A 19,582-nucleotide genomic window follows, 5' to 3' on the forward strand; every position below is an offset into this window, starting at 1 on the left:
TTGCCTTTACCAGTAACTTTTCTTGGAATGTGACCAAAGTAAGATAGTCATTGTAGCTTCTAGGGAGACTTCAGGCTTGATCTAGAACCCACTTATTTGCCTTTTTGGTGGTCTGTGGTATCTGTAAAACTCTCTGGCAACACATTTTCAAGTGAATCAGTTTTCTTCCTGTCAGGGTGCTGGGTTCTTATTCTTTTTGATACGACTTTACTAAACTTATAGCCCATCTTTGCTCTTGGTTCCTTAGCTAATTTCCAGGACACAGGTAGTTAATGAATGTGACATCTATCACTGGCCTTGTAAAGTGGTACCCTCTCCTTCTCCTGCCAGAACCCTGGCGCAGCAGTATAGCATCTGCTTGGAGATCCCGGAAAGTCCCAGGTTCAATCCCCAGCATCTCCAGTTTTAAAAAAAAGATCAGGTGGGAGGTGAAAGACCTCTGCCTGCCCAAGACCAGTCTAAGGAGACAACAGCGACCAAAGGTTGTGGGGGTGAAAAATCCCAGTGACAACACTTTGTAATTCGATCTCACGTTGCTGAAGGGCGGGAGCCGCTCTCCCAGGGAAGCCACCTTTCCCCAGTGCGCCTTTCAAAGGCGCCTTGTTGCTAAGGGTGGGGCCGGGGACTCTCTGCCTCTCCCTCCCTCCCTGGCGTAAAACAAGCGCATGAGGCAGGCGTTGGCTCCCTCGCCTCTGGGTTGGGCCCAGGTAAAGGGGAAAGAGAGAAGCCGCCGTGGAGGGAGGGCTGCGCAGGGGCAGGCTTTCTGAGTCAGGCAGCGGCGAGGTCTGGGAGGCGCTTCCCGGGCCCTTCCCTTCCCCACGCCCAGGCTTGTCCGTTCAAGAAGGCTTCCCAAAAGGTGCGGCTGGCTGGGCCAAGCAGGGAGGGGCCTGGCAGATCTCCTCCCTCCTTCGCCGCCGCCTCCACCACCACCAGCCGCCTCTCCAGCCGCCGGGCTCTCTCCCCTGGACGCAGCCGCTCAAGCACCACCACGACCTGCCTCTCTCTCCCCTCCCCTCTTTTTTCTTTCTTAAAAAAGTAGGTTTTCCCACCCCCGTCCCTAGTTCGCCTCCCCTCCTCCTCGTCCCTTCTCCTCCAGAGCCTCATCGACCCCCTTTCCTTGCCCCTTGCCCCCCGTCGCTCTTTAGAAATTGGCCTGTTTGGTTCTGGTTTCCATTGGATAGGGGACTCCTTGGCTCGCTTCCGTGGCTTTCGTTTCCTCTCCTGTGCTTCGCTCGGGACTTGCGCCTTGCAAAGGCTTGCCGGGAAAGAGAGAGAGAGGCAGCTGCAAGAAACTCCCACTCGCTTCTCTTCTTCTTTTTCTGAGCCGGCGTCTTGCTTTCTTTTTTTACCTGAAGTCCTTCGCTTTGCGCTCCCTCGGCCACCATGAGCATGAATGGCGGCGGATCCCACCCCAGGCTCAACACCTTGGGGAGGATGGTCAGAGCCGACTCCGGCACGGATATGCGCTATGAGATGAACTCCCATATGATGATGGGGGGTGGCGGAGGAGGTGGTGGCGGCGGAGGCGGCGGCGGCACCACCAGCCATTCCCATAAAATGTATTACATCCAGAAAAGCTACGGAGGGGACATGAACTCGGAAGGATACGCGTAAGTGCTAGTCGACTTTTGCATGCTTGCCAAATAACCCATATTCGTTGTTGGGTTTTTATGTTTTGTTTTGGCGGAGATTTTGCAGTTTGCGGTTGGAGGGGTCGCGGTTTCGTGATCCCTCCCGCTCCAATTCGAAGGCGAGGGTGCGGAAACAGACTCGGAGGTCGGCCCCGCGAATCTGCTCCCCGCGCGTCCTTTGCTTTTCCCCCATGCTACGTTTGTATTGGAAGCACAGGGAATTGCGGTGCATTGGCAGCGGGGGCGACGAACAAATAACTTAAACAAAAACCTGCGCGCACGGCCAAGTGCGGCGCTCCTGCTGGAACTTCGGCTTGCAACTAGGGCTAGTTCCTGCAGGCGCCGGTGGGTTCGGCCCAGGCTCAGTGGAGGCTTGTTATGAGAAGGGGAGATCGGAGCCTTTGGGAGGAGGGGAGAACGCAAAAAAGTGACTGCGAAGCGGAGAGCCCGACGCGGTTTCATCAGGGGCTCCTCTGTTTGCTTGTTCTGGCTGTATCAGACGTCGGGGAAGGGGAGGATTTGGCTGTCGCTTTGAAAATGGAAGGCAGCCCGGAGACTGGCGGCCCCCCCTATCTCCTGCGCGTCTCTGGTTGCTGTCCTTGCAGTTGCAGCTTCCCCAGATAAAGGTCACTCTTTGCAACTCCTACACCAACGCGCCCCCCTCCCCCAAAGATGCTTCCCTTGTAACCGGGGGAGAGGCGAAAGAATCAAGGCTGAGAAAGGAAGGCAGTGATCGCACACACCAAATAATGCACTTTCCAACTGGATTTTGCCAGATCACACGGTAAAATCCAGTTGGAAAGTGGATTGAAAGTGCATTATTTTAGTGTGTGTGATCACAGCCCAAGTGAGGGTTAGGGGCTCCTAACTAGCTACCAAAGCATAATTTCAATCCTGAGAATCCTACAAAAAAAGGGAACTTGTAGTTGAATGCCTACAGAAGGAATGCCTACAGAAGGAAGCTGTATGCGTCATTTGTATTTTTCCTATGTAAATAAATGTTCAAGAAGATCACAGGAAACTCACATCACATTTTTAGATGGACAAAGTGTGCAGGTGCACAGAACAAACATCTACAAAACACACGCATACGGATAGGATGCAGCAGTCTTTTGGGTGCACACACAGTGCCAAGCCAGGTTTGCCTCTGTGAAAGCCATGCAGAGCTTGCATGCAGACCTGTGGCATGTCTGGGCCATTTGCTGGAGTGGGAAGTCAACCAACTGTGACTTGGCAGTGCATATACAAACACATGTGATTTGCTCGTAGGGCAATCTGTGTATGGATTGCATGCCATTTTCAGCATGGAAATGCTTTTTGTGTAAGAAATATGCCGGCAAGCTGTAGAACATATGCAGTGATCTGGAGGAGTGTGCTTCTGAGCATGTATTCCCTTCACAACCAAAGTCTGTTCCCAAGGGGACACCAGATGAGCGATTGCAGCTTCTGGAGAGTTTTTTTTTAAGCACTAGCATTTCTCGTTTTGAAACTAGCCCCTTCTGGTTGAACATGTTTTTATAGAACAGGTGTGGCCAAATTTGCCTAATGTAAGAGCCACATAGAATAAATGTCAGATGTTTGAGAGCCACAAAACATGAACATGAGATGTTTGAAAGCCACAAGATGAAGGAAGGAGGGTAGATGGGGGAGAGAGAGAGAGGTGGAAAGAAAGCAACTTTAACTTGCTGGCTTGGAAAAGTAATGTAAAGAGCCTTCTCCAGACCAGCTGATGGGGCACTGGGAGGCTTTGAGAGCCGCACAATATGTTTGAAAGAGCCACATCTGGCTCCTGAGCCAGTTTGGCCACCCCTGTTATAGAACATGTTTTTATACAGGTTTCCCCCAATTGTTTCTTTTTCTTTTACAACAACATGAGGTTCAGGAGGGTTTTACTGCATGAGGTTCAAGAGGGTTTTACTTCTTTGTTCTAGAATAACAAAAAATGTTGATCTGAAGCAGCAGAACAAAGTTTGAGCCCAGTGGCACCTTTAAAACCAACAAAGTTTTATTCAAGGTATAAGCTTTTGTGTGCAAGCACACTTCCTCAGATTCCTTGTACCTGAAGAAGTGTAAGGAGCATATACCTTGAATAAAATGTTGTTGGTCTTAAAGGTGTCACTGGACTCAAAAGATGTTGATGTCCTGTTAGGTTGGAAGGGCTGCACTTTCCATCATCCAAGAATCCTGACGACATCTCAATAATGTTACCTTGATAATATTCATAATGGTCAGATGTTCATAGCTGCAGCAGGAAAGCAGCCTCAAGTACAGTTTCCTGCATTTACCTTGGGGGAAGTTCACAGTCCACCTTGCAAGGCAACTGTTTAACTTTTGAAGTCGGCCTGTGTGGGTGTTGCATTCACAGGCAACTGGCGCAATAGGCTGCTTGTTTTTTAACCCCCTTCTGTGTTCTGTGTTTGGAAAGCCATTCCTTTTCAGTCCCTCCCTGCCTCTCCCTGAGAGAATCCTTTAAACTCTCTCTGTGTGTGTTGAGCTCCTTACATATGTGTTTTCTCCCCTGAGGGGCTGGGTGTTGGCAGCTGATTTGAACAATTTCCCACAAGCCCTTAGCTGGCTGTTAAAAGTATGAATGGATACAGATATCAGACAGTATTTTTCTTGAATAGACCCTGCTTGTAAGCATTGTTTTTTTGTGAACATCTCTTGAGACCTTGTAGGAGCGCTGGACACCTAAACAAACTACTAGCACCTTGAAAGGCAGTAGCTGAGCTCCATGGTATATCCTCTGTGCTGGTTTGTTTAAGACAGGAAGCCAAACTTTTTGCTTCAGATGGAACACATCCCCTAGTTTCAGATGGAACACACCCCCTAGTGTGCGGAGAGCCGGTTTGGTGTAGTGGTGAAGTGTGCAGACTCTTATCTGGGAGAACCGGGTTTGATTCCCCACTCCTCCACTTGCACCTGCTAGCATGGCCTTGGGTCAGCCATTGCTCTGGCAGAGGTTGTCCTTGAAAGGGCAGCTGCTGTGAGAGCCCTCTCCAGCCCCACCCATCTCGCAGGGTGACTGTTGTGGGGGAGGAAGGTAAAGGAGACTGTGAGCTGCTCTGAGACTCTTTGGAGTGGAGGGCGGGATATAAATCCAATATCATGATCATCTTCTTCTTCTAGTTCATCCTAGAGTCCCATGAATCTTTATTTTTTATTAATGTGGAGTTGTGTCTGAGAGAGATTTCTACAACATTTTTTCCCTCAGAGTAAATTGATGTAGGCTGGTCCCCATAGTAATTCTTATTGGTTGATCATTGCAACATCCAGTGGTACCTTGTGCATGTTAATTTACCACCACAAATCAAACACCACTATCAGATCTTTTGTAGCCCAGCACATCAAATTCAGGCATTTTTCAGGGAACATGTTCAGTTGCAAGCAGTAATCAGGCAATGAGAAGTGGTGATCTCTGTGCATGTATTGGACCACCATTGTCTGACACTCTCTCTGCTGAACCAAAGTACTCCAGTAACAGTTGTACAAAAGCACCGGTAATACAGTACGCTCTTTGGTGTACACCTACCTAGTACATTTTTTTTGCCATTTTCCCCTCACAACAGCCTTGTGAGGTAGGTTAGGCATCCCTTTCCAGGTTGTTGCATGGCAAGCTAGAGTTCAGTAGATGAAACTTTTCCCAACTACTGGCATTTTATGTTGTGCAACTTTTAAAACCTTTCTATTTATTTATTTATTTATTAAATTTGACTTGTTAGATTGCCTTTCCTGCAAGCAGGGCTCAGGGTGGCTTGCATCAGGGGGAAAGACAATAAATAACAGAAATAAAACAAGATTAAAATTACTGAAACATTCACAATAAACCAGTACACTGTCCAAGATAGGGATACAAATTTCAGTACCCGTTTGCCCCCTGGGATAGAGGGAATGTGGGGAGGTTAAAGGGGCGAGGGTGGGATGTGAGAGTACCAGACTTTCACTGTCCTCAACCAAATGCGTGGTGAAACATCTCTGCCTTGTAAGCCCTATGGAAAGGTAATAGAACCCGCAGGGCCGGAAAAAGTTAGAAGAAAAAAAAAGAGGAGATTGGATTTATACCTCCTGCCCTTCACTTGGAGAGGCTTACAATCTCCTTCCCTTCCTCTCCCCACAAACAGACACCCTGTGAGGTAGGTAGGGCTGAGAGAGCTCTGAGAGAACTGCTCTTGGAAGAACAGCTCTACAAGGACTGTGGCTGACCCAAGGTCACCCAGCTAGCTTCAAGTGGAGGAATGGGGAATCAAACCTGGCTCTCCCAGATTAGAGTCTGCACACTTAACCACTACACCAAAGCTGGCTGTTGCTTTACTCTTTCTTGAGCCCTGACATATTTGCTCATGATGTCAGCCTGGTTGTTCAGACATGCATGGCCAGGTCAACATAAACGTGGTCACGGGTGGTCGTGAGACCCAGTATGATGCAGGGGTCAGAGTGGTCAGACTTGGATTTGAGAGACCCAGAATCAGATCCTGTTTGGCCATGGCAGTTTGCTGGGTGACCTTTGGCCAGTCACACACATGCAGCCTAACCTACCTCACAGGGTTGTTATGAGGATAAAATGGAGTAAGAGAGAATGATAGAAACTGCCTTGGAGAGAAAAGTGAGATTATAAACGAAGCAAATACATAATAAACAGGCAGTAACTGTAGTAGTGATGGCTTGGCAGCCTGTGGGATTATGATTTTGTGTGTACGATTCTGAATTTTTCTATAAACTATTTGTTCTCATTAGTGAGTACTCTGCTTTGCAACAAAACTTTCCCTTCATGCAAATATTGTTTGAACAAGCACAACACAGGCTGGTGGATACAATACAGTGCAGGAAGTGGCTCTGTTTGGGTCATTGTTCCCCTAGTTCCCAGTTCTGTTTGAATGCCATACAAGAACATTTCTTAAATTATTCAGCATCAACCCTGACCTGGATACCCCAAATTAGCCCAATCTCATAATATCTCAGAAGCAAATCAGAATTGGCCCGAGTCAGTCTTTGTGTGGAAGACCTCCAAGAAATACCAGAGTTGTGATGTGGAAGCAGGCCATGGCAAACCACCTCTGAACGTCTCTTGCCTTGAAAATGCTACAGGGGTGAGTCAGCTGTGACTTGATGGCACTTTCGACCACCATTCAGCATCTGCCTTTTCTCATTTGTATTAGAGGCTGAACTCAGTTCAGTTCAGGTAAAATCGTCCAGTAGAAACTCCTTGAAGAAAGTTACTTGCAGCTTTTGCGGCTGTATGATTTTATGTCCTTTCACTCTCCATCTTAAGGAGGAAGCTGAAGACAGTTTTATTCATGATGGCATTTGATTAGTTCTGCCTGTCTGCAGTTTTAAATTACTGATTTCAACTTAGTGGATTTTCTGTTTTATTATGTATGTATGATGGCTACCCCACCTGCATCTATGGTAATTTGCATTGTAAGCCATGTTGAGTTCATATAAGCAGATAAATAAACTCACCCACACCTTGCCAAAATGTGCATGGGACAAAAAGAGTCTGTCTGCTCCGTCTCTCATCAAGAGTGGTCATTTGGTCATTTTTCTGTATTCCCCAGACAGATTATCTGGGCCTCGAGTCTGTTCCTGATAAAACTGTAAACAGATTTGTGTCAGTAAACCTGCCAAATGTCAGTAATTCAGTGACTCTCCTGTTTGACCTCAGAAGAATAGCCCTTCCTCCTGCTTCTGATTTCATTGGCTGAATTAATTTCAAAGTAGGTAAATGCAGTGAAGAGCAAAGAAATTGGTAAGGAAAGACTAAAAATAAATCTACCCAACACTCACTGTCTACAGTGGCTCTGGATTTCACCAAGTGATTGTAACTGTATTGCAACCACTTTTTCCTTTATTATGTGGCTGTTTTCTTTATCAGGCATAAACAGCTTCATGCTTGCAATATTAAAACTTCGCAGGGTTTTTTTGTAGCAGGAGCTCCTTTGCATATTAGGCCACACACCCCTGATGTAGCCAATCCTCCAAGAGTTTACAGAGTACAGGGCCTACTGTAAGCTCCAGCAGAATTAGCTACATCAGGGGTGTGTGGCCTAATATGCAAATGAGTCCCTGCTACAAAAAAAAAAAGCTCTGGTAAACACTGTGTACAAATGCTGGGATTCATATATGTTCTAAATGCACAAGCAGCTGTGCCTTAAGCTGAGTTTTGGCAGTGACCTTTAGGGTTGGGCCCTGATCCCTTTGAGGCTCACCCTCATTCATGTTTTAAGTATCACCTTCCTCAGAGAGGTAGTGTCAGCCTCTCCCTGCCCTAAGGGCTGAACATGCTGTCTCTGTCGTGTTCCCAGCTTCTGTAATCCTGGGAACTGAGAAAGAGTCTGGTTTCTGTTCTCAGTCACTTGTTCTCAGCCATTAGTCTTTTGGGGCCATTTTTTTGGATGGCAGCTTTTAGCACAGTTATAAACCTTCAGTGCCATTAACCCCTTTTGGAATGGCTAAGACGTGCATTCAGCAGTGTGAACAACTACTGCCCAGTTGTTTGTAGACCAAACTTTACACAACACTTTTCACTGAATAACTACTGCCCAGTTGTTTGTAGACCAAGCTTTACGTGATTCTGTTTTCACTGCGGTTGGTTTGAGCTTTTGTAACTGCAGAATTGCCACCTGTACATGCAAAGGTTTTGCAAATATTTTGTACGACCAGCAAGAGAATACCATCAGTGCTGGTATTTGGACATTTGTGTGCGTGTGTTTGCCTTCACCAAAGTTAACTTGGCATAGAATCCACATCAGTCCTGCTGAGTGAGGTCAAAATTACAAAGCATTGTATGCTAGGAAAGCAGTTAATAAGGATCATCCTGTTTAGATCCCGTGGTGCTTTTTCATCTGTATAATGGTGCTTAAGGTAGCCGAGGGGCTGGTTTTCTCCTGATCCTTCTGGCCTTCCACTGCAGACTGCATTCCCCCACATACAATTTGTGGGTGTACTCTGAATTTCAGGGGGCTCAGTTGACAGCATCATTGCTGGGGAGGGGGGGGGGGGAGATGAAGGATCTGTTCTGCAAGCTTCACTTCTCTTACGGTACTTCGGGTCCAGCCCTATGCAAGCAGAAATACTTTTACTACTATTTAGAATGGATATAGTCCTTTCAAGGTAAGATGACAACTTTTGTATTGACTCCCTCTCTCTTGGCTCAGCTGCCGCTGTGGTAGGGGTAGGGTTGCAAAGTCTGGGTTGGGGTGGAGATTTTGGGGGTGGAGTCTGAGGAGGGTAGGGCTTGGGGAGGGGAGCGACTTCATTGGGTTATAATGCCCTAGAGCAGGGGTGGCTGAACTTGCTTAATGTAAGAGCCACATAGAATAAATGCCAGATGTCTGAGAGCCACAAGACATAAACATCAGATTCTGAGAGTCACGACATGAACATCAGATGTCTGAGAGCTGAAAGATGTGAACATCAGGTGTTTGAGAGTTGCAGGACAGGAAGGAAGAGAGGGAAGGAGGAAGGAAAACAAATAGATGGGGGAGGGAGAGGTAGAAAGACAGGACTGTATCTACATGTTTTTTGAGGGGAGGCAAAATTAAAAAATGACGCCCCCTTATGAGCCATTCTGTCTTATGGTCCCATAGAATACAACGGACTCCATACCCAATTTGCCCCCCCCCCCGGTCGGTGCCCAGGGCAAGCACCCCCTTTGCCCCCTCCCCCAGATCCGGCCCTGTAGAAAGAAAGCAACTTTAACTTTAAATGCATTCTCCAAGCTGCCAGCTGGCTTGGCTTGGACAAGCTGGCTGATGGGGCAGAGTGGGGGCTTCAAGAGCCACACAATATTTATGAAAGAGCTACATGTGACTCCCGAGCCACAGTTTGGCCACCCCTGCCCTAGAGTCAGTTTTCAAAGTGGCCAGTTTCTCCAGGTGAAATTATCTACTTGGAGATCAGTTGTAATAGTGGGAGTTCTCCAGCCACCATCTGGAGGCTGACAAACCTAGGAAGGCGAGACAGTGGTTTTTCTACATTTAGCGTAGATTTTATACAACTTTACAACTTCCCTGTAAGTTAGGTCACTGTTGCTACCTTATTGCAGATGAGCTGAGGGATACCTTTTTGCATAAACCATCTAGCCACTTTTTGAGCAACTCTTCCTAGTGAGATTTAACTGGGAATTTCTTGCGGCATAGTTTCAGTCTGAGTCTTGATTTAAATGTGACCCTAGCAAGGCCAACTAAACTCTCGATTGTAACTTTGCATGAGGATAAAATGGAGTAGGAGAGAATAAAGATAAACTACTTAGGTTCCCCAGCGGGGAAAAAGGTGGGGTATACATGAAGTTAGTCAATTCCTCCAGATGCTGCCGCCCTTGCAGTTCTGCTTTGCGTGCTTGGTGGTGTCTGGTAGCTTGGATGGGTATTGCATTGCTGTCTGCGTAGCTGGTTTGCATAAGTGGCGTCAGGAGAGCTGTAAAGGTGTAATGGCGATTTCTTTTGCCTAGCCAGCATTATGTTTAAATCAGGCCTCAGTTGCTCCAGTACATCTGTTGAGCATCAGAAATGTTTAAAGGGCCTTCTGATTCTCTCCTGCAGATTTGTTCAAGGGCATCACAAAGTGGTTCCGTATTCATTCGAATACACATAGTTAAAATCACAACAGTAAACACCCTTTTGACAAGAAGAAACAGTAGAGTGTGCAGCGTTCGACGGAAGCCTAGTTTAAATAATAATAATAATTAGTATTATTCTTAAAGGAAGATTGTCCTGTGTCCTGACCACAAATCCTTCATTTTAGAGAGCCCTACCCTATGTGAATAAATGCCGTTCACCACCCCATTACAATATCCAAGATGTGAATGAGGAGTGGCCCGGGTACGCCATGATTAATGAACAGATCATATGATTAAAAAGCATCAAGAGCTACCCACATGCCAAGCACACTTCAGAGGAAGAGAGAGTGAATAATTAGGAATGAAAGACGGAGACCTCAGCCTTTTATTAGAAGAACGGGCGAGGTCTCTACCAGAAACTATGGAGGAGCATTCAGTTTAAAGGGGTCCCCAATAATCTGGCATGCTTCTTCACCCTGCCTGATAGCCAAATACTGGGCCTGAACCAGTGCTGTTTTCCTTAGGCCAGATGGTAGACTTGCAACTTGCAGGATCAGTGCAAGTGACTCAATTCTGAGGAATGCAGCCGTGCAGACAGATAACTTGATTGACAGAAATTAGACTACCAGTAAAGCCCAGTCCTGATGCAAAGCTGCTGGTGATTAAGGGATTAGAAGCAGACTGGGGGCTTGTGGGTTTCCTTCCCTTTTATCTCTTCTTTAACTGTAGTCCTGTGTTTTGTGTGTGCACTGGCATAGCAGCATTGCTAACCATGGTTTGATTACAGTCAGGTTCTCTCCAAAATATATATTTGGCTAGAGATTGAGGTGTGAGAGGAAGCAGGAAACCTGTGCAGGGTTTTGGGCTGAAGCATGCGTTGGAGGTTAAGCATGCACCCATGTGATGGATTGTGGCAGGCAGGGCTCTTTTTGAGCAGGAACGCACTTTGTGTCAGGGGGTGTGGCCTAATATGCAAATGATTCCTGCTGGGCTTTATCTGCAAAAAAGTCCTGGTGGCAGGTATCCCTGTTCTCACATTAGATAGTACACATATACAACTGTTTGTAAGAAATGACCAATATGCATTCACATTAAAAAACCCCTGATAAACAGTGTTCCCTCTAAGCTGAGTTACTGTGAGTTAGCTCACAGTTTTTTAAGCCTCTGGCTTCCATTTTTTTTTAAATCTTAGTTCAGGAAAAATGGGCCCAGAACAAGCTAATGTATGCAGTAGCTCACAATTTTATTGCCAGTAGCTCACAAAGTAGAATTTTTGCTCACAAGTATCCTCAACTTAGAGGGAATATTGCTGATAAACCAATTCCTGCATAAAGTACTGGTCTGAGAGCTGGTATGCTGTAGTGCTTAGAGTGTTTGCACTAGGAAGTGGGAGACCCAGGTGCAAATTCCCACTTCAGGGGCATTGCCAAGATTTTAAAAATTGGGGGGCTTTTTAAAAAAAACAGGGGACACTTTTTCCCATTTACTGTAGGGCCTGCCACTTCTCAGAAGCTTTCTTCTGGCAAAAAAAAAAAGGGCGGGGAAGCAGGCTGACCCCAGATGCCCCCCTGGAGGTTTAGGACCCTGTCGGGAAGTTACAGGGCAGTGCCCCCATGGCTATGGGCCTGCTCCCCTCTACTTTGGAAGCTTGCTGGGTCTCAGCTGAACTTATTTTACAGAGTTGCTAGGAGGGCAAAATGGAGGAGAGGAAAATCATCTAAGCCACTTTAGGTGGTGAGCCGCCCTGAGCCCGCTTCGGCGGGGGAGGGCGGGATATAAGAATAAATTTATTATTATTATTATTATACAGAATATACTATTGGTATCTGAGAAAGGGGGCGTCAGCTCTCAAAAGCTTCTACCCTGGAAACCTTGTTGATCTCTAAGATGCCACTTCCTTCAAATCTAGCTCTTCTACTCAGACTTGATAATCCTGGGGGCCCACAGAGATGGGCAAGACATGTGATTTGCTTTGCAGAAGAGCCTACAATGGCTCCTGGCAGCCTGGCCCTTGATATTCCCTCCAGCTCTTTACCTTGGTTACGGAATTAAATATGTCTCCTGAGACATTTTGTGCTTCTGGCTCAGATCCTCACCCACTTAGCTCTGTACACATCCTGAGACACTGATAATTGTTGGTTAAACATTTGTGTACAGAAAAATGAGAATGTATCATACATAATAATAATGTTCCACACACCCTACTTTCTTTCTTTCTTTTTTGCATATTTTACTTCAGAATATATATTAGGGTTGTGATGTGTAATTGGATGTCCAAAGTCAGCTCTTGTCAGAATTACCTCAGAATCCCATTTCAGGGACACATCAGTGACAACATACAGTACTTCAGCATTTTCAAGTGTGGTGCGCTGTGTTTGTTCTTTGCGTTTAGAATCCAGTTCAGGCTTTTCTGTCCTTATACTGTAATCCTTTTGCGTGTTGAAACAGGTTTGTTGGGAGGTGAAAATGGAAAATATGAGTCTCTGCTCAGGTGTTGTCTTTGGAGAAGGGAATTGCTTAATTATTTGAATGGAAACAATAGGATTTTGCCAAAAGTGCTCTGGTTAGAATTGCATCCACATATACCAATCAAGAGTGTACTTGCATCTTTTATCTGAAAGCATCTTTTGTGAGTTCTTGATGCAAGGGTCAATTTTTTGTTTCTAACTCAACACCTGAGTCTTGAGGTTGTGCCGTGAGACTATTATGGCCTCACAGACTCTTCCTTGGGCAGCTGAGAGCTTTCTCTCCACCCCACCCGCATCCAGGAAAGGGTGTGCGCCTGAGTACAGCTTATATATGGTGCCATTAAAAGTTAACAGTTTGGAAAAGTGATCATTATGGATAGCTTGTGGTAGACTTTATGTGAAAGCATGAAGACGAGAGAAGCTCTGTCCTCATCTGTCTTGAGCACCTATAGACCCTATTTTTGCTTAAGAAGCAATACACATATGTGACTTTGACCTAGTTTTGCCTGTATGTTGGGAGATGAGTTAGGTGTTGTCCTTAATGGTCTCATTAACATCATCAATATCTTAGAACTCGTTTTTGGACTCTTTAAGGCCTCCCCAGGCTCCATCACCAACATCTCCAAGTACTGTCCAACTTAGAGGCGTCTACCGTGAAATTTGGTGTTTACCACATGAGGAAAACTTACCTGAAACTGAGTTCATTCTGACATGCTAAATGGCATGTATTCTACCTTAGGCTGGAAGTTATTTCGGTCTAACGTGCCTTCCTCCATTAGAGGGGTCATTAGGGTCCTTAGATAGTAAGATACTGTTCAGATGTGAAACTATAGCTAATTTTTAGGATTTCATCTGCAGGGCCCTGGACTTTTACCCTAAAATCCAGTTCTGATGGCCCCTTGAATGGTAGACAGATAAAGGTGTGTAGGCCTGGTGTAGGTGGTGCCCTTTGAGGGGGCTGTGTGTATTGTAGTGTCATAGGTACTAAAAGCATTGTTTCCAATATGTCTAGTTGAGCTGGGCTTGGAGGTGGAGCAGAATTTCTTGAGTGGCCAGTGCAGTCTACAATGCAAACTTGAGAATTGCTTCAGTTCTCCTCCAGTCCCTTGTCTAGCTGCTGATCCAGAATATATTGACCAAATATTTGGGCTTTCTAATTCTGACCTAGAGAAAATTGTTTTCTTCAGTGTCCATTGCCACCAATGACTTTTGGGGTAATTTATGGATCTGAGCCCTTCATTTAGGAGTTGCACCTATAAATTTAACCTTATGGTTTACCATAGCCTTAAAAATGTGTTACAGATGTTGGTAGAGTTGCGTAAGTGAATAAGTGGGCTTTTTGCACATTCCTGCTGATGGATGTTTTCAATAGTTCAGCTGCATGCTTTCCTTCCTGCCCGCTATAAGACCATCCTTCAAAGTGGGAGGAGGATCATAGGAAGCCTCTAAGAAGGGCATTATTATTGCTACAGTGGTATTCAGTTTCGTGTTGTGGTTAAGTGTGCAGACTTTTACCTGGGAGAATTGGGTTTGATTCCCCACTCCTCCACTTGAAGCTTCTGGAATGGCCTTGGGTCAGCCATAGCTCTTGCGGGAGTTGTCCTTGAAAGGGCAGCTGCTATAAGAGCTCTCTCAGTCCTGCCTACCTCACAGGATGTTTGTTGTGTGGGGGGGGAGGTAAAAAGGGGATTGTGACCACTCTGAGATTCAGAGTACAAGATGGGATATAAATCCAATGTCATCATCATTCCAAAACTCTCAAGTATGAAAATATTTGGTAGCCTTTGATGACTTGAGATGGCTCAATTATCAGTAACCTATCAGTTATGAAAGCTAAATAGAGAGGTGATTGAGTTGACCTTGATATTCTTTCTACCCCTTTTCCACTCATTTGTGAATTTTTGGTCTGTAGCTGTTCTTGTCATTCCCTGCCCTACATGGGCAAACTGGTCATTTAATTTACAGGGAATTTTCTTTGTGAGTCACTTCATTAAAGGGCCTCTGGCAGCCAGGAGCAAGCAGAGCCAAGGCCCAGTAACTCGGCCCAAGACTCGGGAGACACTTGGCTCAAGTCTGTCATCGGCGATGGCAGTTTCTGTCAACTCACCAATTGCCTCCTCCTCATCTGCTTCTGGTTTGGGAAATGATGCAGTGGGTGAGCTAGTCAGAAGAACCCTGCTGGATTAGACCAATGGTCCATCTAGTCCAGCATCCTCTCTCACACAGTGACCAACCAGTTCCTCTGGAGAGCCAACAACGGGGCATAGAGCAGGGGTGGCCAAAATGTGGCCCGGGAGCCACATGTGGTTCTTTCACACACATTTTGTGGTTTTCGAAGCCCTGTCATCCTATTGGCTAGCTTGGAGAGGACATTTGTCTCTGTAAGTCCCTTCTCCAAGCCAAGCCAGCTGGCAGCTTAGAAAATACTTTCTCTCCACCTTTACCTCCTTCCTCCCTCCCCCCATCTAGTTCTCTTCCCTCCTTCCTTCCTTCCTTCCTTCCTTCCTTCCTTCCTTCCTTCCTTCCTTCCTTCCTTCCTTCCTTCCTTCCTTCCTTCCTTCCTTCCTTCCTTCCTTCCCTCCCTCCCTCCCTCCCTCCCTCCCTCCCTCCTCCCTCCTTCCTTCCTTCCTTCCTTCCTTCCTTCCTTCCTTCCTTCCTTCCTTCCTTCCTTCCTTCCTCCTCCCTCCCTCCCTCCCTCCCTCCCTCCCTCCCTCCCTCCTTCCTTCCTTCCTTCCTTCCTTCCTTCCTTCCTTCCTTCCTTCCTTCCTTCCTTCCTTCCTTCCTTCCTTCGTAGCTCTCAAACATCTGACATTCATGTCTCTCAAATATCAGATGTTTATTCTATGTGGCTCTTACATTAAGCAAGTTTGGCCACCCCTGGCATAAAGGGCCTCCTGATGTTGCCTCCTGACTCCGGGATTCAGAGGTTCTCGGCCTCTAAACATGGCGATGTCCCTTGTAAGCCCCACTGTGCTGAGTGACCCTGCAATGCTGCATTGTAGTACATCAGGAGTCACCCAACTTGATGATCCAGGGCTGTTTTCACTTCTCAGTCTACTTTTCCTTCTCAATCTACTCTTCCTTCTCTGCCTCATACTTAGTAGTTGCCCAAAAGGATGGCCAGTAAGATGTTAAGAGAAGACTGTTTACCTGTTGTGAAATATGGCAGGTAGATTAATAAAATAAAATGCAATGTGTCTGAGCTCATGTAAGGCAATACGGTGTTTGATCTGTGATGGCTGTTTCATAGGTATCCGTCATCACTTGATCTCGCTTTCATTAAGTGAGGAACATGCATGTGTAAACACATGCTCATTAAGGCTGTTGGGAAGAAAAACACAGAATTGATGGCTGCAAAAGGCAGAACACATCCGGTCCTTTTGATAAGTTGGTTCTAAACAATCTGAGTCTTTGGCGTAAAATAGGAGCTTGATATCTTTGCTGCAGAAAAATTCCAGTGTGGTATACACAATCCCGGATTAGCTTTGGAAGTTAATTACTTTCATAAGGAATCTATCTATACAGTGGCGTGTTTCTGTTCTTAATGGCAGGTGCCTCTGCTTGGGAAATGCCTGAGCTTGTTTCAAGAGCTCTGATCCATCGGTGAGGTGTGGTTCCTAGTTTTGTAGCACCTCACCCATAGTCAACCAGTACTCTGGCCTTGCCACTGTGGCTGAATACCAGCATGACCAAGTTCTGGCAAAGCAACTTAAAACACGGAAAGTTTTGGTTCACAGCATATTATACAAGATGTTGTCTTCAAAGGCTACCTTGGTCTGATACTCCTATTAGAAGCACGATGATAACAGCAATCATAGAGCAGTTTTGTCCTGTAGTACTTTGATTACATGGGGGCTCACTAAGAGTATAGGGTTTTAAAAATTAATAGGGATAATGATCAATAAGAGGATCCACGTTATGGAGTAACCACCACACAAATGGAGTAATAGAAGACTGCAGATTTATACCCTGCTCTTCTCTCTGAATCAGAGTCTTAGAGCGGCTTACAATCTCCTTTATCTCCCCACAACAGACATTCTGTGAGGTGGGTGGGGCTGAGAGAGATCTCACAGCAGCTGCCCCTTCAAGGACAACCTTTGCAGAGCTATGGCTGACCCATTCTAGCAGCTGCAAGTGGAGGAGTGGGGAATCAAACCCAGAGATTGTAAACTCCCAGATAAGAGTCTGCGCACTTAACCACTACACCAAACTGACTCTGAATCCATTCAACTCTCCTAGTATGCATACAACATCCAAATTCCCAAACGGGCTGTAAATTTCACACGGTAATCAGAATCCTGAGAAACCGGTTCACACAATTAGTTTACCTAGATTATACTAATGTGGGTTAGATGATTCCTATCACCTACAAAAAGTGTAACATCTGAATCTTGGCTTTCTTTTTCTCTTTTCAAACCTTGTAAAGTCTGGGCTTGTAGTTTATTATTACTTGAAAGTGAGTTGGGTACCATCATCACGTTATCACTTATTTGAATCTGTGATAGTGTCTGGTTTTATAGTGTAGCACAGAAAACTCGTTTGTTCTCACATTAATTTTCTGGTCAAATTTCCAGGGTCCGACTCATTATAATTACAACATACGGGTGTCAGATGTTACCTTGAATAAGGCTATGCTGGTCTTGAAGGTGCTAGTGGACTTGGATTTTGTTCTGTTGCTTCAGAGCCAGTGTGGTGTAGTGAAGAGCAATGATCCAGAGAACCGGGTTTGATTCCCCACTCCTCCACATGAAGCCAACTGGGTGACCTCAGTCACAGTTCTCAGAGCTCTCTCAACCCCACCTACCTCACAGGGTGTCTGTTGTGGGAAGAGGAAGGCAAGGCAATTGTAAGAACCTCAAGGCTACTCACCTGAGCCCAGGTGCTGCAACTTTTGAGTAGAAGCTTGAACAATTATTATTGTTACAGCACAGGATGCTTCAGGGAATAATTTAAGCGAAAAGGCAGGTCCCTGCCTAGAGGTGCTGGTGGTGGAATGTGCTGTCAGGTAACAGCTTATTTATGGCAACCCTGTAGGATTTTTGAGGCAGGAGACATTCAAAGGTGGTTTTGCCTGCCTCCACATCTTGGCCCTGGTATTCCGTGGAGATCTCCCATCCAAATACTAGCCAGGGTCAACCCTGCTTAGCTTCTGAGATCTGACAAGATCACGCTAACCTGGGCTATCCAGTTCAGAGCTCCTAGAGGTGCTGCCAGCCAGGATTTAGTAATTTGTGAAGCTTCCTTTTGGTTTCAGATCAGGGGCAATCAAGGACTTAGGTCTTCTAGAACAGTGGCTCCCAACCTTTTTGGCACCAGGGACTGGTTTTGTGGAAGACAATTTTTCCATGGACAGGTGTGTGTGGGGGTGCTGGGGTTTTTCCACACCAGGCTGCCCCCCATGCAGGACCGGATCTACGTGTTTTTTTTTTGGGGGGGGAATTAAAAAATGATGCCCCCTTATGGGCCATTCTATCTTGTGGTCCCATAGAATACAGTAGACTCCATACCCAATTTGGTGCTCCCCCTCTGTTCGTCCCCGGGGCAAGCAACCCCCTCTCCCCCCCCCTAAATCCAGCCTTGCCCCCATGCCCCATCCCTGGCCCCCATTGGGGTCTTTAAATGAGGGGTAGACAAAGGTCCCTGCCACGCTGCCCCTTCTGCCCACCCGGGACCTGGGTGGATAAAAGAAGTGGTGCTCCCCTGCAAGGGAAGGCAGTCTTGGAGTGAGGCCGCACTGCCTCTTTCATCCATCTGGGTCCCGGGTGGGCGCTGGCAGTAGGGGCGGCAGGGCTGCTCTGCCTCGTTTCAAGGGGAGGCAGCCTCAGAGTGAGGCCACGCTGCCTCTTTCGTCCATCTGGATCCCTGGAGGGCAGAAGGGGCGGTGGGGCTGCTCTGCCTCGTTCTGAGGGGAGGCAGCCTCGAAGCAAGGCTGCACTGCTCTTTTGTCCGCTCAGATCCTGGGCAGGCAAAAGGGATGGTGTAGTGCTTCTGCCTTGCTCTGCGACCTAGTTGCTAACAGGCCACAGACCGGTACTTGTCCGCGGTCTGGGGTTTGAGGACCCCTGTTCTAGAAGATGTGCGTTTTGAAGAAGGGCTTGAAGGATGGGAAGCACTACCATGTGTCCCCCAGCTAATATTTGCTTTAGTAAAACTTCCACATTTATACACCTACCAATTTCATAGAGCCATTGCAACTTCTCACAGTGGTTAATATGAGGCTGCTGACCCAGCATTATAACTCAGCTAGGAGACCACAGAAGGAGGGGCCGGCATATCATGTGGATCTTTGCAAAGCCACGCGGATTGCAACACTTTCATTTGAGCAAGGTGTGCCGCTTTCCTATGGAAAATATTTAATTTGTGATGGATTACAACAGAGTGATTAATTCAGCTGTTCATGTATTTCTTCTTTCCTCCCTCCCCAGTCAAAATGGAACTGGCACCATATCCAGAAGCCAGAACACCATCCAGGAACTTCTGCAGAATTGTTCAGACTGTCTCATGCGTGCAGAACTCATAGTGCAACCTGTAAGTGTTGAGTCTAAATGAATGCATAAGTACCTGCTGCTGCTTCACTGCTTTGAAGAAACAAGCATGGACACAGACCTTAGAAAAAGTGTACTGGAATGGTTTGTTAAAATGGAGATATATGTGATACTCCAGCTTGGGTTGAGTAGAAGCACCTACATTTATTTTTCTTCTCTGTTGCTCCCCAGAAAAACTAATTTATTTCTTTATTTTTATATATATACCCCACTTCGCCCACCCATGGGGGTCCCAAAGCAGCATACAACATCCGTCCTCCATGTTATCATCTCAGCTTGTGTTAGGCTGAGAGCATGACTGGTCCAAGGTCACTAGGGCTGCTATCGCACACACTAAATAATGCACTTTCAATGCACTTTGCAACTGGATTTTGCCGGTTC

The 19,582-nt window shown here is 46.3% G+C and overlaps 1 protein-coding gene across 3 annotated transcripts in view; it reads left to right on the forward strand.

Annotated features, from left to right (window-relative positions):
• Nucleotides 1-984: 984 nt before the first annotated feature.
• The window catches only part of DSP (desmoplakin), a 63,311-nt gene continuing 44,713 nt past the window's right edge, over nucleotides 985-19,582 (forward strand). For 2 of the 3 annotated variants that reach the window (XM_060244202.1, XM_060244203.1), the window contains exons 1-2: nucleotides 1,364-1,610; nucleotides 19,082-19,184. In XM_060244202.1, the coding sequence (XP_060100185.1) occupies nucleotides 1,384-1,610; nucleotides 19,082-19,184 (330 nt within the window). In that variant the 5' untranslated portion in view covers nucleotides 1,364-1,383. Of the gene's footprint in view, nucleotides 1,611-19,081; nucleotides 19,185-19,582 lie in introns of all 3 variants that reach the window. The other variant, XM_060244201.1, reaches the window with a different exon arrangement.

This window comes from Heteronotia binoei, chromosome 7, assembly GCF_032191835.1.
Source record: "Heteronotia binoei isolate CCM8104 ecotype False Entrance Well chromosome 7, APGP_CSIRO_Hbin_v1, whole genome shotgun sequence".
In the NCBI taxonomy this organism is placed as follows: domain Eukaryota; kingdom Metazoa; phylum Chordata; class Lepidosauria; order Squamata; family Gekkonidae; genus Heteronotia; species Heteronotia binoei.